The 25,201-nt window shown below is 34.6% G+C and overlaps 1 protein-coding gene across 11 annotated transcripts in view; it reads left to right on the top strand.

Moving 5' to 3' along the window:
- The window catches only part of LOC111510402 (uncharacterized protein CG43867), a 746,925-nt gene that overhangs the window by 630,582 nt on the left and 91,142 nt on the right, over positions 1-25,201 (top strand). For 10 of the 11 annotated variants that reach the window (XM_074169806.1, XM_074169808.1, XM_074169807.1 and 7 more), the window contains one exon: positions 21,838-21,900. In XM_074169806.1, the coding sequence (XP_074025907.1) occupies positions 21,838-21,900 (63 nt within the window). Of the gene's footprint in view, positions 1-19,364; positions 19,628-21,837; positions 21,901-25,201 lie in introns of those variants that run through there. The other variant, XM_074169817.1, reaches the window with a different exon arrangement.

The following is a 25,201-nucleotide window of genomic DNA, read 5'->3' on the forward strand; positions in this document are numbered from 1 at the left end:
CCAGTTTGTGTCTGAAATGTAGTTGTTTCTTCATTTCGTTGGAAGATTGCCTCATTTTTTGTATGAAAATGAAAAAGTAGGAAACCAAAAAGTTTATCAAAATCTGTCTCTTCTAAAATTATACCACTTTCTATTTCACACTTTTCTATAGATGTTTCGGTAGGACAGAATACTTACTAATATTAAAAAAATGCTAATTTTCTGGCAAAGTTTCAAGTGAATATCTAGTCAACTTGCGTCGAGAGAACAATTTCTCAGAAAAAAAAACTGAATTCAACTTATTGAACCAAATAAATTCGCTTGTGACAGCTTCATTGGTGCTTCTTACAATAAATCTAAAAATGGCTGTTGACAAATTGTGACTTGAAGCAGACCTAATATATCTATATTTCTCTCCAAGACATAGTTACCTTATTATATATTTACCAAATATATAAGACGCATTATTTCAAAAAATTTCCAGTATATGCAAATTCGCCTTTTTTTTCACCGGCGATATATGATGAAGTTCGTGATATAAACTCTCTGAATAGTCTGAAATTTCAATATACCTGAATAGTAAAATTATCTATGAAACCGTTAATATCATAATACTGGCTTTGTCAGATCTCATCAGTAAGGTACTATTCTCAAAGTTTTCAAATACTGGAATATTATTCCTCTTCACAAACGAGGCGATTACTTCCCTACTTTCATCATCTGTATTTTTACTGAAGTTCTGAAAAACATAATCCAGAAAAATATTGTCTCATTATTTTCAATCAGCAGTTTTTCTACAGTTCTCACTTCCGCTTTCCGTAAGAATCGTTCTACTCTACAGGCAGTTTTGAGTATCGTATGTGAACAATAGCGGGAATTCTCAGGGTCGGATCTGAAAATGTTAGTATTCTTTCTATATACATTGAATTCCAAACTCTCAGTGACTTTTACAACAACTAGGAGATATGTATCTGTAGAGTAGGAAGAGTAAGTGTAGACTTAGGCCACATGTGACCCATTCTACATCCTCCCGAGGAGTTGTCCTCTTAGGTCATCGTCCATCCTGTCCTTTCCAGAAAGGTGAACAGGTCACTAGGAGACATCTCCTTTATATTGGCAGGTGTAGGCCAAGACTTGCCGAACACACACTCTCTTTGACAACCTTGAGATGCGCGGCTTCTTCAACCTTCTGAGGTGAGCACTTCTGTTAAGCCTCGGGATTGGAAACAACGATATAATACCATCAATGTCTACTTGTAAAGAAAAAATATTTGATAAACTGGAAAAACTGAACAAAAACGATCTGAAACACCATAACATAGAAGTTCAATTGATAAATTCTTCTGCTGATCACGGTCAGTGACTTTGGAAACACCAAACGCAGCATCCCAAAACCCTCTTTGTTTTAGTCATCTGTTGGCCTCAGCTTTTGGAAATATTCCAAAAATATTTAAGATATTGTTAAATTATAGTGTCCTCCATAGTTTTTTGGCTTCATCATGTTTATAGTAAAACATTTTTTACACAGGTGCTTTTTGTGAATAGTGATTTCCCAACAAGAATTGAAAGAAAAATTGAAGAGCACTTGTGATGCACTGTTTGGAACTTTTGCTGTAGTACTGTGTAGTAATTTTTAACACCTCGACAGGTATTTCAATCACCTAGTGATCATCTTCAAGAGGAAGACTGAACTAAATCTACCTAATATGTTGTCCTCATTTATACCATAGATACCTTTGCTAGGTACCTGAGTCCCAATTGTCTTGAATCTTCTAGTCAGGTAAATCTGATAACTAAAATATCATTTCAACAAGCTATATGGTATACTATATTAGGTATTGGTCTACCATCCTTATTCATAATGATTACTTATTTCTAGGCTCTCATAGGCAACTAGAAGCCTGTTTTTGTTAACTTGTCTAACTAATCTTAGTCTTTGTCTAACTAAAGTCTTTGGAATGGTTTTGTTGCAAAACATAATGGGCGACTGCTTTTATTTTTAGGTGTGCTGAGTGTTCTTTATATCTTATTTTAATAGATCTTTATGTTAATCCATAATATTTTGCATTCAATTTCAGAAGTTTTTTGTGTATTGGTGGTATGGAAAGAAGAAATCCAAGATAAATATATCTGAGTTCCTGCTAAGACGTAATTTCATAAAAACCTTAAGCTTTGAGATGTTTCATTGTGGATTTTGTGTGACGTGAAATGCCCATTATTCACTTACTGAAGTGTTTTTTGTATTGCTGTCGTTTTGTTGCATTAATAAATCTGATATATTTGCTTGCGCTGAAACTTGTTGTTCCACCGTAAATAGTCGAGATTTATAGAGGCTCATAACTTTTCTTCAATTATGTTTTCTTGTAAAAGGTCGCATCTTTTTCAGCGTATGGAAGATGAAAATACTCAGAAAGGCAATGTATCCGATTCACTTTTCATTCATTTTAAAACACATATGTATTTTTGAAAAAACATATATCAACTTTCACAGTCCAATATGTCTATAATATATATTTTCCTTATTGTCTCTGCACACCTAGTTCGACTATCAATAAATATTCAGTCATATATTGACTCTTTTCAACATATTCAATACCTTTCAGCAATCGTCTACAATTATTTTCGAATCCATAACAATTAAAAAAGCGACATAGAAATAATACCAATAATCACCCCTTATCAACTATCTATCACGAAAGCATTACCAGTAATGCATACCCATTAATTTCCACAACACGAATGCACAATGAACAAATTCATTCCGACATTGACGTATAGCTTTTCGTAAACAACCATCAATATTTCATCGGAATTAGGTTTTGGGAAAACCGATGTGGAGGGTGAGTGCCTCTCCAACTATTTCCTTCGATGTCTATCATGATCAAGTAAACGTTTATCAGATCGTGATATATCAATAAAAGTAAACACTGTGGTAAGTGTGGGAATGCTTCGATATAATGCTAGCAGTCAATTTGTGACACCCTTAGCTCATTTCCGATAGGGGAGGCTGGCGTCTTTCATCTACCGAAGATGTATAGCGTTAAAATGATGCTATTAGTAACTGATACCGTATGTACTAACTGGAACTTATCCCCTATCGGAGTTGTAAGGGATCGTAAACGTCAATACGTGTAGACCGGGAGAATACGTATTTTGCCTGCTAATTGGTTGAGAGCTAGTTTATATTTAATTAACGAGAAGACTTGGAGTATATGATGGATATTGTTAACGAAATCATATAGTGGGATAATATGCTATATGCTTGTGATGCACTGTTTGAAACCTTTGGTGTGGTAATTAATATTACTGGAGTTCTATCCCAACGCCAAACCGTTATTTTATCACCTCGACACGTGTTTCGATCACCAACCGATCATCTTCAAGAGGAAGAATGAACTAAATATACTTACAATATTATCTTTATTTATACCATAGATATCTCTACTGAGTACCTGCGTCTTAAGTGTATTAAATTGATTTCACAATATTGTCTTATCTACTAGTCTTAAATTACAATGTCCTTATGTAATAGTCAGGTAAATCTAATAATCAAAATATTTCAACAAGCTATATAGTATACTATTGGGTATTGGTCCACCATCATTATTCTACACTCTCATAGGCATCTAGATACCTGTTACTGTTAACTTGTGTAACTAATTTTAATGAACTGAAGTCTATGGAATGATTTTGTTGCAAAACATGATGGGCTACTGCTGATTTTTCTGGTCTTCCATATTTTAGGTGTGCTAAGTGCTCCTTATATCTTATTTTAATAGATCTTTTTGTCAGTCCATAATATTTTGCATCGCAGTCCTTAACTTCCTAAGACTTTTCCGAATTCTCCACTCGTTTGGATTTCCTAAAAGGCTCTGTAGTGTATGACTTTTTTTAAAAAGCACATCCATACCTATTTCCTTGTGAGTTTTTCCAAAGTTATTCGTGTATTGGTGGTATAGATCTGACATATATTTATCATGGTTTTCGTCGTTTTTGAAAAATCGAGATTTCGTTCATTCTCAACCTAACTTTTTCTTCCTTACTATATCATACATACTTATAATACCTTTGGTGCCAAACAGTGAATGTTACTGGAGTTTTTTCGCAACACCAAATCGTTATTTTTAACACCTCGGCACGTGTTTCAATCACCAAGTGATCATCTTCAAACGGCAGTTTTAATCTTTCTCTTTGAAGATGATCACTTGGTGATCGAAACACGTGTCGAGGTGTTAAAAATAACGATTTGGTGTTGCGAAAAAACTCCAGTAATATTTATATCATACATATTACACAATACTCCATAAGAAACCGTTACCGTTACATTCAGTAACGGATACTTTTATATATGCTTAGCCGGCTTGCTTTTTTGGCAACATTGTTGTTATGTTGATATTCCCGATTTACCAGTCAGGAAAATTAAATTGTGCTCTCATGATTTGGGCTTGTGATATATCACTTTTGAACGGCATTTCGAAGGAGGATTTCCAACACATATTGTATTATAACCAAAGTTCACGCTTAGCTTTAGCCAACGTTATGAACTGATATATGATGGAATCGGCCGATACTTGATGAAAATCCACAACGAGCGTATTCAAAAAACACTTTATTGTGAGATTTTCACTAAATTGTTTTACAAAAACGCAACACGTGTTTCGCCATACAATGGCTTCATCTGAAAAGACACGCCAGATGAAGCCATTGTATGGCGAAACACGTGTTGCGTTTTTGTAAAACAATTTAGTGAAAATCTCACAATAAAGTGTTTTTGGAAAACGTTAGTTATAAACTGATTTGATAAAGGTGAACTTCATTCAATTACGAAGACACTCTCTGAATTTTCGATTCCTAATTGTCTTACCGACTATATTTGATACCCAGTATTCTCGGCTATTTCCTTGATCAACTTTTCTCCGATGTCTTACCTTTCTTTACTTGAAAGGAACGTGTGAAAGAAAAAGTAACTGCGTCATTTTTTGCTGTGGGCAATGGTGGGAGTTATCAGTTATATACAGGGTGAGTCAACAAGATTCCCTCAGTCCATTGTTATCAGAGGAAACAATTTTTCGAACTGCTCAATTTTTTTACAGTCATATCGATAAATACTATCTTTCAAAATTATTTTCTCGCATACTGGGTGATTCAGCCAAGCGCGGCCAACCAAAGTTATATTTTTTCAAATAGAACACCCACTATATGAATATGTCATTCGATTCATTTTGTTATTGAATTTCCATTGCGGCATTTCCAAATTATTTCAGAAAAACCAGTTTTGCAGACTATATTTTTTTAATTCACCACCCCCATGTCTAAAGCAACTAAGTGGATACATACATACATACATACATAAATATTTTTATAATATGATATATCAACATTCAAAGGATATCATGTTTGACAATTATACAAGATTTAACATTAATTTGAATAACTTTTTTCTTCTGAAGGAATATTTGTGATGAATCTTTTTTAGGGCTCTTACTTCTTTTTTAATATCTCAGATACCGCAATTCTCTTTCCTGTTAGATTGCCGCATGAACGTGAAGATTGTCAAAGGTCTTTAGAATTTAATTTTCAAAACTTCTTCGGAGATTTGCCGCAAGAATCTCCCTCCTTGAGGAGATAAATAAGTGCTCGTCCTATTCAAATCCACGTTGATGTATTTCTCACCGGAATTATATATTTTTCAACGGCGAGACCGAACTTTGTCGGCAGTTTTTAATTTTCTTTTCAGACTGTGGATGAACGAGATGAAATTAGAAGTGCGCGAGATAGACGGTGGTTTTTTACTTTGATAAGTAAGAAAATTACTTTTTTCTGCTATCTAATTTCGAAATGAATTCCAAAGTGTCGTAAATTAAGAGTCGTTACGAGAGAAAACATTCTTAAGTCTGTGGAGGTCTTTTGAGTGAATAGAAGGTGAGTGAAATGGCAAATCATTTTAAACAGTTCTCTAATTATTTTCTGATATTATAAAAATCGGTATAGTTCAAATCACTCCGAAATTACTAGAGGAATATTTGTTACTCGTAGTATACTCGTATTATACTACGAGTATATTTCAAAGGTTGAAACTCTTCAGTACCAGTATCATTAATTGAACCATATTCATAATTTTTTTCAGGATCTACAGGTCCCCCGCAATTGCTCTGGTGGTAATAATTTCAAATCATCATCAGTTTGTGTGAAGAAAGAAGCAGCAATCAGTGCTTTGAGACAGAGTGATATCACTAAAAATAGTAATTTATGTAACAAGTTCGGAAAATATATTTTTTTGTAAAAAAGTTTGGAACATTTCAATTCATATTTGTATTAGATATTGAAATTCAAACAGAAGATTAGTACTAACAGAAACATTCTAATTCATATTTACATTAATAGTTATATGAAAATTCGAGCAATTGCTAATATTGGAGAAATTCAGTTTGTTTGAAATGCTTAGTATATTTGAATGTCTTCTGATGAAGTCAAAACAAGAAGGTAAAGTTTTCGTTTCACATTGATTGTTTTCAACTGATCTTGACAATTTTAATTTTGTATACAAATGAATTGTCTATACAGTGTGTTAAAACCAAATGGAATAAATTATTTATTCTGGTTACTGTACATATTTAAAAAAATCCCGAAATCAAATGTAAATTGTAAGTTGACATTTTTCAACGTAAAAATACCACCCCTACCTTCAACCCCCTGCGAGTGACAGGTACAACTCCCATTTTTTTAAATAAGGAGTATAGGTTTACCATTCAACCGTCCCTCACATCCTTTACCACATTTTCTCCCCTTTCATTAAGAAACCTCATTCATTTATTCCGTTTCCTCCGTTCCGTTTCCTCCGTTTCTCCATTCATACGTTCTATATTCTCTTTCCACTCCCGCCATCCAATCCTATCTCTCATTCACGTGCTCTGCCGTTTCAGGCTCTCCATAGCCACAGGGCACGGCACTTCAGGACCCAGGTTGAATCTAGCCAGATATATCGGAAAATTGCCATGCCCCGTGAGCAGTTGAACAGCCTTCCTCGACAGATACAAGAATTCATATCCGACTGTTCTATAAAAACTGTATTAGCCGCCCAGTCATACCACTCTCCCACTCCTGTTGCCATTCTCCTATGATTTTTTCTTTGATCCTCTTTCTCTATAATAATAATAATGTTCATTTGCATAATAAAATAAAATCTTACAAACCAATGTAACACATGTAAAGAACAAATAAACAGAAAAAAAAAGGAATTTGTTTGTTCAAGCCTACTTTAAGTAGGCTTTAAGTAGGCTTGAACAAATAGTCACAGTTGTAGGAACACTAAGAACACCATCAATTTCAACACTCTGTTCACGATCTAATAAATAACTGGACACCACGTTGTATGTATTCCCACGGATGCCATAATCATTCTGCTTTCGTAAAAGGGTTCGTAAAAGGGTCTTACTATCCATTCTCTCCACATTCCACGTCACTCTCTCTCTATCCATCGCTTCTTTCGTCTCCTCGTGGGCTTTCTTGTTTTCTATATTGTCTTCCTGAAGATTGGACAGTAAGAATTACCGATATTGCGAATATGCTTCAAAAGTGCTATTTTGGGTTTTTCGTGATTATTTTGCCAGGCGTGTATTTTACACGAATTTTTCCGCAGTCACACTTAGGTAGGAATAATAATATAATGATCTAAATATCATTTGAGATTCAGTGGCCGAATAGGAAAAACTTTCAGCACTGAAAAACACGAGGACTCATCAGACATTCACTTATTTTTCCATAATGCTACTATTTTTTTGTAACAGTTCAGCAAAAATGATTCCATAAATCATTGGATAACTGTACTTTTGGCAATTAATTTTGTTACCCCATCCAGTAATATCATATTGAAAATGAAGGTTATACGCCTTGACGAGCGCCTCATACATATTCACGAAGCGCACCAAACTATCAAAATACGGTGTTTCAGTTCGGGACCCGAAACATTTTGTTGGGGCAACAACGGAGATCATGACCGTAAATTTTGCGGGGTATTATTTTCAGAAGAAAACGGCCAAATTAGGATGAATAATGCAGTGCGGTGGAATGGAGTGTATTGTTTTAAAAGGCTGGGGGCAATTGTAAAATGGAATGCTAAGATAAATGCCGCTCACTCGATGAATTAAAGCCTCGGAAGGAATTATCGTCACGGTCGAGGGAGGGGTTGGCGTGGAAAGTTGTTCAAGAGGTTTGTTTTTCGTTGATGACTTTCGAATTTTCTTTATTTGTTAAAAAAATTCAGAGGAATATATTTTTTATCGGATCTACATATTTTAAGGGTGCTCTATCTGAATTTTAAGTATGAATTGGAAACTAAAGAAGTGACAAAATTTTAAGGTTCTCGGATGTGGAACAGGTGTCTGGCGGGAAAACAAATTTTAAATTCCTATTCGATGAGAAACCATCGTATAATGTAGCCCTTCGAACGAAGTTAATCTTGGATGATTGGAATATGAGAAAATTTGAGAATATGTTCATTACATTGAATTGGATAATTCGTTGTTCATTTCACCAAGCAGGGTTCCAAGGTACAGTCTATATGGAGTCAATCCGAACAGCTAAATAAAAAACTATGTTTATAACTCTTTACTACTAATAAAAAGAATCTGTAGGTTTATGAAAAATGAAATTGATCTTGGAAAAAAGTGATTCCCGACGCCCATGCCATACAAAGAAACTGTCACGAATTGACTACTTCATAAATACTATACTTGTCAGTTAACAGTTACAAGGATTTTGTCAACTTGATCGTAATATGATTGGTGTTTTATTGAGATTTTGTAACACTTCGTTGTTAATTTCATTGAACCAGTTTCAATATACTTGTCAGTTTACAGAAATCTCATCAGTGCTTTATTGGAATTTATGTAGACTGCAACAAAATAATTTCAATTGAAAGTAATGAAAAAGTGTGTCAAACACAATCACTATCTACTTCCACATAACGAACTGTAGGCAACGCTGTTGTGAATGTGCCTTCAACCAACCAATTTGCATCATCAGAAGATGATCATTATTTTTCATCCTTTGACGCCTACTTATATCTTTAAGAAAAACATGATTACTAATTTTTTTGGTACCCAATATAGAGTCAATCTATTTTTGTCATTGTCAGCTTAATATCTGTAAGGACAATTGAATGCTCAAATCAATATTTGCATGTACGTTTTATCTAAAAAATGAACGTACTTTAAACCGAGCTACTATTTGTTTGAAATGAAAAATTTTCCACATACTGTATATATTCCAACTATCATCCACTGTTGGATTTTTGACAGGTTTGTTTCTGCCAAGCATGTTTTCGATATGACTCTTCATCATTCTGTGTGATGTCAACTTGAATTTGAGAGAAACGTTTGCTTTCATTTCAGGTACTACTCCATCTTGATACAAAAAAATGTGGGAATCAATTTCAAAAGAAGTAACTCTATACATAGAGTATAGGATCATGCAAAAAAGTAACTTTCAGACACAAACTGAAAGAAAAAGCCCTTCTGAAACAGCTACTTTCATATAAACATTGAATTACACGAAAGAAAAATTCTTTCGAAACAAATACTTTTATATGAACACTGAATTATACAAAAAACACTTTTCTCTACTCAGTTTGTATTTCAAACATTCGATATGGAATTGAATCAGATATCATTCACAGGATTCCTACACAATATACTAAATGAAAGGTAAAAATTTCACTTACATAGAACACTGTCATCCTCACTGGTAGACATCGATGTTTCGCCGTAATACACTTGCCTTAGGGCTCTTCAGTACCAATCTAGACAACATTATGAGAAGAAACACACTATTCATTCATAAATTACGACTTTATGTCACGCAGTGAATTTGCTATTCATGTCATCGATGGCATTGTAATGACATTCATTCACTCATTTGTTTAAATCTCAGCCAGAGGAGTTTTGTTCAAATTGAAAGGGTTATATTTTCAATTAATTTTTGGAAAATAAAACTTTTGGCTTTCTACTCCTCCATCTTGATACAAAAAATGTGGGAATCATCCAGAAAAAGGAAGGAGGCAATCAATTTCAACAGAAGTAACTCTATATATAGAAGAGTCTGAAAGTTACTCCTTTGCATCATCTACACATCTATGTATGGATTTACTTCTTTTGAAACTAATTGATTCCTTTCTTTCTTTGGAAGATTCCCACATTTTTTGTATCAAGATGGAGTAGTAGAAAGCCAAAAACTTTCTTTCCCATAAATTAATCACTCCTGAAAATAAATCCCCTTCAATCCATAAACATGTTTGTTCATTCCTCCACATAGTCTGAAATCTCCATTATGTCGGATACCTTGCAGCTCGTAGAATTTTCTGGTCAAAATTAGCCCATTCTTGCCACCCCTTCCCCATTATTTCCCAATATATCAATCCAGTAGGTAGAACATTAGACAGAGTTATTTTTAATTTGAGGTTCAGATTTATAGATTGAAGTTCATTCTTTATGAAATGTTAAATAATACCCGTAGTTCATTAGTGAAAAAAACAACTGTTTGTGTAATGTGAAAATGTTAAACCGTTCAAACCTTATATAATAATCAACATTGAACTGGTAAACGATAGTGATGCGTCATCAACTATCCAACTGGATTTGGACTCGTTTATACTTCTTCTACTATTACTACTATACCTACTACTATTCTTCAATGTACCAATGTAGCTATCATCTGAATATGGGCTCACTTTTTGTAGAAAAGAATTTGTTTTGTCACGTCAGTGTTGATGACGCATGTGTAGTTATTACCCAAGTGTATCTATAATGACAATTTGCAGAAGAATTAATGATATTTATTTTATCGAATAACAAACGGTGTAACTATTCATACGTTCTTTATCTTTATCTCATCACTATTTTTACATATCTTTACATGTTTCATTTTCATTTTTGTATCGTCCTATGAACGGCATAATTTATTTATTTACAAATTCATTTCAGGACTTTGGTTTTCTGTGTTGTTCATCTTTCTGTTTCCAGTCGTACAGTTGCACCTTCAGTGAATAAGAAATATTGTCAATCATATGAAAGCATTTTCAACTGAATTATATCTGAGTTATATGTAACTCACTCGATAAAAAAGGGAAACAATTTTCATGTTCAATCCGTGCAAGCGCATCAATGTGAAGTTGTCGAATGAATCCTCAATGACGATTCTCCTGCAACCCGAGGACCTAAATAAAAGAAGCCTCATAAAAAACGACAACTACGCGTTGCTCACTTGTTTAAACAAGGCCAGATTGACTTTCCCAGCACGTAGAAGCTGCAAGCCACCTCTATATAGGGCGGCCGAAAACCACAATTTTCATGGGGACCGTTAAATAAAAGAGTATACTACGTTAGGAGGATGTTTTCTGCGGGTGATACACCCTTGTCGTTTCGCAGGGAGCGGATTTAGCCCAGTTGGTGATTATGGTTAGTAGAAGGTTCAATCAAATGAACGCTTTTTCAATTGAGAAAATCAGAATTTCCAGATAGACATTGTCTTTGTTTTTGATCACATCTGACACATCTAACATAAAATACTTAACAACATCAGACATAGGAAAAACATGTAAATATAAGTTACAGGGAGTGGAAAACTCTCAAAAAACTAGTTAAAGGAGATGACATTGACTTTCCAAATTGTATGACTGATAATCAGTCCGTGCAAAGTTATTTTTAAATCATCTGAAAATGGAACTTTTAACGGGTGATGATCAACTGTATTGCCGAAATAACTGGAATTTATAAGAAAACAGGTATAGCTGAGGCATCAGTCAATCTAATAATAACACTGATGATCTTCAAATATGACAACCACTGACGGAAGCACCAAACTCTTACGAAGGTTCGAAATAGATGAACACTTCAATCTAGCAGACCACTATTATAATCTTCATGCAGTCATTGTTCACTGTGGTTCTAGCATTGAATCTGGTCATTATTTCGCGTTGGTCAAAAACGAAACGGAATGGTTTAAGTTTGACGATAGTCGTGTCACTAAGTGTTCTGGCGTTTATTGGAGTCTCTGGAGACACCCTACATTTTGTTTTATGAAAGAGAATTGGCAGATCATGATCTTCAGTTAATGTGGTGCTGCAGGTTTTTTCGGGTTTTCCTGCAGCTGAAAAAACAAATGCGCCACTGGAATCAATGGTCGCCCCAGAGCGCCAATTAATTTTTGTTGTTTCATAGTTTCATAATTTGTGTTACTTTCTTCTTCAATATAATATATATATATATATATATATATATATATATATATATATATATATATATATATATATATATATATATATATACAGGGTCCTGCAACAGTGGCGCGGTGTTCCATATCTCTATATAGGAAGCAGATAGGAATCTAATTTTCTATAATATTACCTTATTGCTCGAGCTCGACAAAATAAAAATATTGGCGGTCACACAGGGTGTTCGATTTTTTCTGGGCGGATACCAACTGTGTCTTTTTAAATGGCAACCTATATTTTTTATCGCTTTTTCGGTTTCTTCATAGAAAATAAAATAAACTTCATGTATATCTGCACTTCGAAAATATTGACGGTTTTCGAGATATCTAGCATGACAGGTTTTTTTTTCCAATATTCGTCACTCAGAATATTTGAAATTATAAAGTGGTGCCAAGTCCAGTTGAAATTTTTTTTTGGTCGAATATTCTACATTGGTAACTCTCTCAAACGATATATCTGGAATCGACCTGTGATATACAGGGTATAAAAAACCGCTTGCCAAATATTGTAAATGAAAATTTGCAAAATCTTCCTTAGATTAAATGGAACACCCTGTATATTATTGATCCATAAGAAGCGCCAACGAAACCTCTACAAATTTCATTAAGTATTCCCTATGGCTAAGTTCAATAGTTTTTCTTAAATGAGCATTTCTTTCGAAAAATGGTCATTTTTTCAAAGCGAAATCCATTTGACGACTGATAAAAATATACGAAAGATATCTTGTTTCAATTTTGTACATTAGAAGGTGTCCAAACAAATATTTTTTAACGAAATAAATGTATGTACCTATCACTTTTTGCTAAATGGAAAATTATTTTTTTATTGGATGCAGAATTTCACTCATAAATCGTGCAATATCAAACCAAACAAGTTAAAAGAAAGAAACATTATAAATAACTATTTTTTTCATGTTATTATATTCATTCAGAGCTTGAGTTCTAGATATTCAAATTTGTCAACTGGCAAATTACAAAACTACAAAAGGGAGAGTTTAATTAAGGTTGATAATGAAACTTTTATAAAATATGTTCAACATGTCTTCCATTTTCTTGAATGCAGAGCTGAAGTCTATGTTTGAAAGACTGTTCTACCCTGCGCAAGACAGCTGGTGTAATGCTGCGAAAAGCATTCGTTATTCTAAGTCGCATATTTTCGGAAGAAGTTGGTGGCTCAACGTAAACCATATTTTTTATGTATCCCCATAAGAAAAAATCTAGTTTCGTCAAATCTGGTGATCTAGCGGGCCACCGTACAGGCCCATTCTGTCCTATCCATTTATTGGGAAATACTTCATTTAGATGATCTCTCACTTCTGCCGAATAGTGAGCAGGTGCACCATCATGTTGTAACCACATTCTATTGCGGAGGTCAAGAGGAATATCATCTAACAAACCTGGTAAATCATTTCGTAAGAAATTGAGATACATTGCACCATTCATATGTCCCTCAAAAAAGTATGGACCAATTACATATTCTCCAATGATGCCTCCCCAGACATTTATCGACCACCTATGTTGATAATCCACCTGTCTCAATAAGTGAGGATTTTCTGTCGCATAATAATGGTAATTATGTCGATTTACAAATCCATTTTTATGGAATGTCGATTCATCCGACCATAAAATATTATTGAAAAAATATTCGTTTCGACGAATTTTGTTCATGGCCCAATTGCAAAATCTCACTCTTTTCTCGAAATCAGCATACAGTAGTTCTTGATGTAACTGAACGTGGTATGGATGCAAGCGATGTTTCTTCAATACTCGTTGCAATGATCTCTCACTTATATCCACTATTTCCCCAATTTGTCGTTGACTCCTACTAGGATCTTCTTCAACAGCAAGAAGAACTTGCAATTCATTATCTTCATTAGTAGCTGGCTTGATGCGCTCATGTTTGGAATAATTAATAGATCCAGTTTCAACGAATCGTCCCAAGACCTTTCGGAAAGATCTTTCATCTGGATGCCTTCTATCTGGATACCGTTGAGAATAAATTCTACTTGCCAATAAACAATTCCTGTCTGATTCACCTAATATGAAAATCATATCAATCAAATCACTTTTTGATAACAACATTCTGATGAAATTATACCGACAGTTCAACTTCACGATTGACTGAAAATTTCAATATTCATTTGCAGCCAAATATTTTGTTCTGTCATTTGCTACTTGATTTCCAATAAATATTTCATTCGCTGAAAGGTTGTTTTAGACCGAAAGAATATGGCACAAATTCCGAGATTTTTGAAATTATTGTAACTATTCAAGAACGTCCATTTTGTGGTGTAATTCGCAACTTGTTTATCTAGCAACAGGTAATTTTAGGAATGGGCGATATTTTAAGGAAGGGGTATTTTTTGTATAGTCTTATCAGTCGTCAAATGGATTTCGCTTTGAAAAAATGACCATTTTTCGAAAGAAATGCTCATTTAAGAAAAACTATTGAACTCAGCCATAGGGAATACTTAATGAAATTTGTAGAGGTTTCGTTGGCGCTTCTTATGGACCAATAATATACAGGGTGTTCCATTTAATATAAGGAAGATTTTGCAAATTTTCATTTACAATATTTGGCAAGCGGTTATTCATACCCTGTATATCACAGGTCGATTCCAGATATATCGTTTGAGAGAGTTACCAATGTAGAATATTCGACCAAAAAAAAATTTCAACTGGACTTGGCACCACTTTATGATTTCAAATATTCTGAGTGACGAATATTGGAAAAAAAACCTGTCATGCTAGATATCTCGAAAACCGTCAATATTTTCGAAGTGCAGATATACATAAAGTTTATTTTATTTTCTATGAAGAAACCGAAAAAGCGATAAAAAATATAGGTTGTCATTTAAAAAGACACAGTTGGGATCCGCCCAGAAAAAATCGAACACCCTGTGTGACCGCCAATATTTTTATTTTGTCGAGCTCGAGCAATAAGGTGATATTATAGAAAATTAGATTCCTATCTGCTTCCTATATAGAGATATGGAACACCGCGCCACTGTTGCAGGACCCTGTATATTTAAAATCCCTGATTTGATTTTTCATAGAATATTTTTGTGATGCACTGTTTAGAACATTTGGTATAGTAATGAATATTACTGGAGTTTAATCCCAAAACCAAACCGTTATTTTCAACACCTTGACAAGGAAGATTAAACAGTTTAATCTTCCTTCTGAAGATCACGTGTCGAGATGATGATCACTTGGTGATTGAAATACTTGTCGGTTTGGTGTTGGATATAACTCTGATAATTTTCATAGAATATTTATTTCATTATGGCATAAAACATCAAAAATAGGAAAAACTGAAAATATAAGTTACAAGAAGGTAATTTCAGTGAAATAACCAATTCCAATCCAAACGCAACACAATTAATAATGCTGGCCTAGAAGTTGCCGCACGCCTCCACAAACACATCCATCATATTTCTCGAATCTCAGCATGTAAAACGCATATTTGCATTTCGTCCGTATCTCGACTTTGCGTTGATATCGCCATCAATTACATTTTCTGCGACCGCAGCGACGTTTATTTCGTTATCCGTAATGCGAATCCGTCCCTGTCAAATCGATATGATTTATCTGGGCTGCCTGTGACACCCGTCACCCGTTCTTTTGAGCACGTGTTGTCTCTAAATCCAGGCAGGAATAGCGATTTTATTGGGAGTATCCCGAATAGATATCGGGTCGAATGAAATAGGAAGACAGCTCCGGTATAAATGCGACATAAACAAAGAAAGTTGACGGAGTCTAGGATTTGTAAGCATGATGCAGCTCGTGCTTGTGAAGATATGGGTTTTGCATAGTAGTACAGGAAATTTGCTCAAATCTCTGATCTACTTGTATCTACTTGAACAAGGTTTGAGTATAGTAGCTGTTGTTCGTGTCATCTTGGTTTAAACAGGTTAGGGCCTGGCTCCCTTACCCTTTCGACTGATGTTCGTCAGAGAGACAAACGGGCCAAGACCGATTTATGGGATGGCGGCATGACTGTCCTCAGACATCAGAACCGCCCTTCACGTGGACCCTTCTTCACAGCTCATGAAATAGGAAAAAGGACTCGTAATGCAAGTATACATGGAAGAAAGAGAGAGAAAGAGAACTTGAAAGTCGTGTCACAAAAGTTCTCTATTTAGGCAGAAGTGTAGCTTTTTGTGAACTATTTCAGTATAGCGTACCAAATTGTGGAATTCACTCAAACTGTGTAGCAAACTGTACAATTGTGGCCAACAACAACACTGTTTGTTTGTCATCGTAAATTCAAACGGGTTGGAGCCTGGCTTCCTTACCCTTTCAATTGATGTTTGTCAGAGGGACAAATGGGTCATGACTAATGGTAAGATGGCGACATTAATGTTCTCAGAACATCAGTGCCGCCGTTCACGGTGTACCCCCACCTGGCTGGGGTAAGATGGATGAAAAAATTGTTCATCTTTTGACGGAGGACATAGGGGCCTCATTCGATAGAGTGTCGGGACCTTCTATATCGGGAGGGGTCGTCTACAGTATAATCTATAGCTTCCCTAACTAACGGCCAATAACAACCCTGTGAACTACTTTTTATATTTTAACAACCGACCGATAGATGACGCCACGGAAATGTGATATCACAATTTTCGTAGAATATGTCTTTTGGTACGGCAACACATGATCATTTGAGTCGGCTGGCGAGTTCTTAACCACGGTACCACTTCCTTCCGTGTCATAACGTCTGCAGAAAATTCTATATAACTTCATAATGAAATTCAATAAAAGCCGAAAACGAACTTGCGGGACCGGGAGGGGATGTGATGCCCAGGGTGGATTAAAAACGTTTAAAAAGTGAATTTACGTGTTGAAAAACAGATGGGTTTAGAGTGAAAAATGAAAAAATACAGGTGGAGCCATCTTAAATGGAATTATTATTCGATTACCATCTAATGTGAAATAGCGGAATTGGGTTATGTTAGGTTAGTATAGGTTAGTTTAGGTTAGGTTAGTTTAGGTTAGGTTAGCTTAGGTTAGGTTAGGTTAGCTTAGGTTAGTTTAGGTAATGTTGTGTTAGGTTAATAATAATAATATATAATATATTTTCTCAAAGATATTAAAACATAGTCACTTATAATCTAAAGATTGAAAAATGCATCCAATGTATAAAAAAACATTGTCGAGTAAATATGTTTTAAAATGGAAATATTGGCGGAACTAACTATTTCTTCAGGCAGTTTATTAAAAATCCTCTGACTCAATTATTCAGAAGATTTCGAAGACATAACATATTTACAGTAGGAAATGTGGAAATCAGCGCAATTCCTCGTATTCTAACTATGGACTTGTTAGATTCTAGTGAACTTATTTTTATTCGTGTATACGTATACTCACATTTCTGAAATTAAAATACTTGTCATTGTTAAAATTTTTGATTCTTTAAAAATCGGTTTATAAGATGTTTTCCTTGAGGTAGGTATCGCAAATAATTTTTAAAGTACGTTTTCGTGCAATAAATACGTCTGGTACTCGAGTGGAAACACCCCAGAAACATATGCCATATCGTAATCGAAAGGCTACTTGTTCATGATATAATACGAATAATTATTCTATAAATATACTGGGTGTCTCATTGAAAATAGTTTACCTTCAAATTCGTTGTAGATATATCTTGTAGCCAAAAACAGCGAATCACGTGTAAGTTCACATCCACGTAGGTTGGAAGTTATTTTCATTCTCTATATAAAGTTTTTTTGTTTTGCATTTTTTTGGAGACTTCCTCGAGGAAAGAGAATGTACGTTGTTGACCGCCACATTTACTCCACCATTTACAAATTAGATTTAAGATGGAATATTTCGAAACTTAATTTCGCTCAAAAAATTGTTATTTTCATATTAGTTTAAATTTACAATGAGCTGTCCTATACTGAACATAATCTTCCAAAAAGTTATATTGAAAAAGAAATTGAAAGCATTGCTGCTCAAAAAAGCATATGGATACCATCTTGATGAAGGATTTCTAACAACCGATGTTGGTAAAACGTTATCAAACTGGTTTAATAACAGAGAACCTTCTGTAAAGCACTACTTGAAGTGGTGTTATAATTTAGTGACACGAGAATTATCTAACGTGTCAGAAAGTTGAATTTCTTCCTGTTGTTAAGTTTTTTCAATTCATGATTGCTGAGATTGAGAACTACAATCGAATTGGACGTTTTTTTCTGTAAAGCGACAAAGCGGTTTGGTGATTCGTCCGTGTTTTACAAATTCACTCGCTTTTGTAATGTCGCACACTTTTTCTTGTTCAGTTTGAACAAAAAATGTCTTATTCTGGTGCATATCTCTTAAAAATTGTCAGGGTAATTATCAAATATTTTTTTAATACAATTACGTCATCCAGATAAAGAAAGAAGTTTTCAATGAAAGATCTCTCGGAACCAGTGTCATTAACCTGTCAAAAGTGACTGGAGCACACAATCCGAATCAACGGTCTTTGACCTAGTGTCATTTCCAGCAGGAAATGTGCTCATATTTTTATTGTCTGAATGAACTACTCGCCAATAACTTCTGTCTCTCCCAATCGGTAAATAATAGTCGACACAGTAACGAGCTGGGCTGAGCTCACCTTGTGGAATAACTGAGGATGTTGGATCAGCAAATTTGGAAATTCTAGGTACCCATTTTCTCCTTCAAAATTTGTGTTGATCAATTTCTTAGGTAATAATGAACACCACAAACGTTTTCCTTACAATTTTTAATTAATTATTTCAAGAAATATCAAGAGATGATTTTCAATACTATCACTTTCAATAATTTTTTTGTGAATATTCTCAAAATACCTGAAGCGTCTGGTTTTAAAACCATATATCACTTGCCAACATGAGATGAAAAACTAATAAAACCGTGTTTTTTTACAACCTAAAAATAATTTATTGAGAGTTAGCTGTACATTTATTTGCAGTAAAATAATCAATCAATGAATTATTGACCTTTATCTTCGAAGATAAAAATGAAAACAACAATAAAAATTAATTGGCGCTCCGGGGCGACTTCATTGATTCCAGTGACGCATTTGCTTTTTCAGCTGCAAGAAAACCCGGAAAAACCTGCAGCACCACATCATCTGAAGATCTTGATCTGCCAATGTTCTCTCTCTCATAAAACAAAATGTAGGGTGTCTCCAGAGGCTCCAATAGATTCAATATATCGCCATAACACTTCGTGACAGGACTATCGTCAAACTTAAACCAGCCCGTTTCGTCTTTGACCAAGGCGTAATAATGACCAAATTTAACGCCAAAACCACAGTGAACAATAACTGCATGAATATTATAGCAGTGGACTACTAGATTGACATGTTCATCTATTTCGAACCTTCGAAAGAGTTTCTTGCTTCTGTCATAGGGTGAGTCTTGTTTGAAGATCATCAGTGTTATTATTAGATTGACTGGTGCCTCAGATATACTTGTTTCCTTATAATAGTCAGTTAGTTTAGCGCATGTTTGGCAATACAGTCGATCATCATCTGTTAAAAATTCCATTTTCAGATGATTTAACAATAACCTTTGCACGGACCAGTTATTAGTCATATTAGGAAACGGTAGATGAAGTTCCAGAAATTCACATAAGTTTTTGCTACCTCTTGAACATCTACTACAAAGTTGGAGGGAAAGACGATACATTCTTACGAAACTGCAGCTGCATGAACAGGTGTTTGAGTTTGATGAATAAGTAGGAAACATTCCCGTTCTCGTTCATCATTAAAACCTCGTTCTTGAAATTCTTCGTCATGAACAATACTTGTAAAATGCTATTCATGTAGCAAGTGTTTCCTAAATCATCCAACCCAATTTTCTTCTCTATACATCGTCTACGGTATTTCTATATCTTGTAAAAGTTCGTAAAAGCATTTAATTTAATTGAAGAACAGTTATTTCATTAGTTTTTTCAGCTCCCGAAAAAATTTGTTGAAAGTGATTTACCTATCTGTTTTGAAATGAGATGCGTCATTTTTAGAATACATATTTTAATACATTTTAGGAAAAATAATTTTCCATAATGTAACTGTCTCTAGAATTTATTGACACTCAGAAATTCATTGACGAATATTGTTATCTTCAAATAGTTTCCATTCGATTTTCGTCGCTAGGTAGTTATATCAATTGTGTCGATAATTAAATACCTTTCAGTTCAACTAAATAACATTCATTTTACGAATTTGCTGTCTCGAATGAATGGAACGAATCACTCGTTTCCATTTCTATGGCAACTTCTACATTATATTATCGTGTACAAGGGATAAACAAGAACGTTTACAAAGAGCTCGAAGCATTCGTAGCCAAACATTCAATTATCAAAGAGCAAATATCCTACGGCAATACGCAGGCAACACAGCTTACGCGTTTGCAGTTGAATCATGAGCGTAGGGGGCAGTTTGTGTTAGTATATTTCATAAATATTAAGAGACTTTAGTGTTTTAAATCGTTTCAAAACTTTGAGTACAAAAGATACACAAAATATCACAAGCTAGCGCAGCATGATAAAACCATTTATATTACGGACTCCTTGGTTTTATCATACTAGTTGTTTTCATTGTATTGCAAAATAACAAATTAAAAATTTGTCGATAATATTGAGTTTTTGTAGTATTACTATTGATAAAATGTATTCAGTGTGTTATAAATAATGAGAGTATTAAGTTTATTATTTTCAAATCGTAACTCTAAATTACATAATCAGTTGATTCCCAAATACTTTGGTTGGTAATTTGTACATAGTTAATTATAAAAAAAGTATGTAACTATACTGTGATTACCAAAAAGATTTTTGTAGACTCCGATTGTTTCTGAGATACATAATATATAATGAGCTTTGACCTAACATAAGATATCTGTATACTGATGTAGTGACTTATTCTTGAAGCTTTTCCAAAATAACAAAATAACGTTGGACAGCGTTATTATCGCTATTCCTGTCACAGTTGATCATTTCGTGTTCTATAAAATGATGATGAATAAACTCAATAAACTAGTTAAATAGCAAAAAACAAAACAACAGAATGAATCCAATATTCACTAGCAGATATAATTTTTCAGATTTGACACAATCCTAATATATTGATCAACGTCAACAATATACTCTGTTCTTCGCAATAACATCACTTATTTGTCCATAAAAAACAAAGATATTGGCATTAACTTTTATCAACTATCAATTGGTGACTAAAATAAATAGAATAATTGACTATTGGCATCATCTTACGACAACATCAGAAATACAACAATTGATCTACTAGAATTGCCGAAACAAAAGCGCTTCACAAACCACCAGTATATAAACATCTTAAGCTAACCTAAATTCCCCTTTGCAACTACGTTTATGAAATATACTTATTACTCCTTCCCCATAATAATTTGGCCAGTGAAACCTGTGGCGACATCTCACAGCGAATGCTTGAAACCCGCTTTATGGTGCAAACCCATCAGAGGGCGGCCCTATCAAAGAACGGCGCTCTTCGTTATAAATAACCCTATTTACATTGTTTCGACTTTGAATGGCGTTACAGAGAATGAGCACTGTCCACAGAGGAAGATTAATTATTTTTTTTTGTTACAGCTTTCCGAGTTGGAGCAGAGAGTGTTGGAGGCGGAAGGACGCGCGGAAGAGGCGGAGGACAAGGTAAGTTTTTCGACGGTATCAGATTTTTTCGATGGCACAGGAAAGTAGCACGAATTGCCAATTATCCAATTATCAAGTTGGTTATGTATCAGAATAGAAATCTAGAATATGTCTGTTAAAATTGTGTGTCCTTCTTATTGAAAAATGGAAAATGATTTTTCTAGGAAATTTAGTTTTTTACTTAGTTCTGATATAAAGAAAATGGGCATGTGACAAACTTTATGATTGGTTGCTCTGGCCCTGATCCTTTTCCAAAGTTGGTTAATCCAGTCATTCTCCCAAAGAGGCGAAGTAGTAATTGATCAAATAATCCTGATAATTCGATGAGTATACGGGAGAACTGACAGGTCATTCATGCTATTTTTAGAGTCAGAGTCATCACCTAGGACAGGAGTATAATTGATTTATAAACATAATTTTAATGTGTTTTTCCGAAATCAATTATGAAAAATTACAAGTAACACAAGATATGATTATTTATTTGACGTGAAACTTAAAGATTGATATTCAATTATCATTTATGCGTATTTTTGTCACTATCAGATATACATTCTCCATCGACATGAATATCTCTTCATCTCGCGAAGTTTAAAAATTTCAAGTAACTTTATTCTGATCATCTTAGTGAAGGCTAGTATGGTCAAATTGGATGGGAAAAAGTCGAGAATCAGCCCAGGCTGCTTATACAGAGTCGCACTGAGAAACGACCGATTTTTTTATAATATGCGGCTGGTATAGTAATTTTTTTAGATGAAGTGTAGGGACACAAATTAGTAGTTTCTTTAGCCGTATCAGTACTTGACATTTCAAAAATTTTTAATTTCAAAATACCGTATATATATACACATCACAGGCGTTGTTAACACGTAACTGACCATTTCGATACTGTAACAATGAATTCCATCAATCGATTGCAGTTAAAGCTGATTGGATAGCGCAAGAAGGATTGTTTATTTTTCCCAATAGATGCAAATGTACGCGCTGATCATTTTTTATCACGCATTTATCTTTGTTTGGGTCACTTTGTTTATTGGATGGATATAGTTTAATAAATTAATTGACGTAGACGTTACTAAGTGGTAGGAGATCATAATTTGTTTCGTCCTGTAAGGACATTTTCAAACAGTTACGATAAACTGAAAATAAATCATATTTTTGAAGGACGAAACTGCAGTATCAACATTAGTAACAAATAAAAGTGATAAAAAACATAGAAAGGATATAGTTTACTACTTTTATACACTCATTATCATCTAGAAGATGTGGTAACTCGTTAATTATGAGTTATCATTATGTTCTATCACGGTTTTTCTCCCAGTTATCGTTTACACTAATCTTCCACCAAGTATGCAGTTTGTGGAACTGACACTCAAATTCGATCCCTCTTCTTGTTAAAGCTTAGATGATTGATTCTGAAGAAGTATTATTAAATACATCCTCATTGTCTAAAAAATCAACTAAAAGCAAATTCTGCTTTTTCCGCGACCTTCTGACACACTTTTTCGTACCTCTTCAGGTATCGATACAGTAGTTTATGCTCTTATTTGCCTGCCGAATAGTTTTCACAATGTTTTCTCCTCATGGATTCAGTCTCCAGTTTCGAGTATACGCCATAGAGTCATTTTTGCTCTGAGGATTAAATCCAGTCTCCAAAGTAGAAATTACTGTTCTTTTTGCAGCAATACTGGATAAATGGCCAGTTATACTGTGTCTATGAGATATTTTACTACATAATACTGCTGTTGTGATATGATATAAGGGTACTCTAAATCATCATCAAGTTTCGACCGCAGAACGAGATTTGTTCCCTTTGACCGCAGCTTTATGCAAGGTAACTAGATGGAAGTAGGTATTAGCTATTAGATAGCGCAAATACAAACCCCGGAAAATCCGGAAAATTAGAGAAACTATCGAAATGGGAAAAATTGAATAATTAACACAAGAGACTATTCAATAAATATTTCGACAATCTGGCAATCAATAATCAAGAACATAAACTGTGAATTACTGAATTAATTGAATAAATGAAGTCATTACAGTGCCGGAGGCAGCAAATCAGCAGACACAGACATCACAACTTACGCAAAAATCCCAGTGTCGAAAATCGAACTAGATTTGTTAATGCTCGCAACAGCTGCAAACTCCTTCTGGTCGGTAGTTGAAGCTGTTAATCAAAACTTTACAGAATCCGCAATTCTACCACTAACACAAGCGGATGGTTCAAGTCAACAATAGCAATAGAAAAAGCGAATCTACTAGCTGAGCAATTTACGTCCCACTCTACAGTCGATTTTCTGGGAAAGGCACCACCCACTATTTCCATACTAGAATCCACAGTGCCGAAAATTACTTTTCGACAACGTCTAGTCAGACTTAATTACAACAAGGCATCTGGTCCTGATGATGAATGCTCAACGTCCTACTTAAAAAGTGCGCAAATGAACTCACACCAGTATTTTGCAGAATTTTCAACCTGTCTTACAAGTAAAGGATTTTTCCTTCTTGTTGAAAGATTGCTCGCATTCAACCTATTTCCAAAAATGGCAAGCAAAAACTTTCAAATAACCAGTCGCTTTGCTATCAGTGATATCAAACATATCACCTAAATATTTGGAAGGCTTCAACATCTTGGGCGATCATCAATATGGCTTTGGGAAACAAATATCAATAGGCGACCTTCAATGTATGTCACCCATTTTTGGAATAACGCAATCGAGAAACATGGAGAGTCAAGAGCTGTTGCGCTTGATATTTCTAATCCTTTCACCGTATGTGGCATAAGGGTTTGCTGTTTGCTGGCCAAACTGTGATGCTGTGTCTTGCCGGATCATTTTTGTGCATGCTCTTCAGCTTCCTGAAAAAACGTTACCTGCAAGTGGCCGTCGATGGATATATCTCGAATACTTTTATCATCAACGCTAATGTTCCCCAGTGATTCATATTGTTCCCAACCCTCTCATTGCAAAAAAACAAGAATCCAATATATTGCTTTTCTGACGACAGCACGCTTGTCATTTCCTTGGCATTCCAGGACATCGTCTGTGGATGCACATCTTCACCGGCAGCAGGAGGTTGCATATCTTGATGACGATCCAGAAGTGATTTCGAATTGGAATGAAAGTAACCAGGTTCAATTCAGTACCACAAAAACCCAGGTATCGGTGTTCTTCTAAAAGATAAATGTCTCCGAACCGGATATAATAATGACAGGACAAACAATTCCGCTTTTTGCTTCGGTAAGTTTTTTGATGGTTAAAAAGGACAGCCATTATGTTCTGGCACAATCATGTCGCTGGAATTG

Source organism: Leptinotarsa decemlineata, unplaced genomic scaffold, assembly GCF_025532065.1.
Source record: "Leptinotarsa decemlineata unplaced genomic scaffold, Ldec_3_MD MMD2_P_RNA_scaffold_6, whole genome shotgun sequence".
Lineage (NCBI taxonomy): Eukaryota > Metazoa > Arthropoda > Insecta > Coleoptera > Chrysomelidae > Leptinotarsa > Leptinotarsa decemlineata.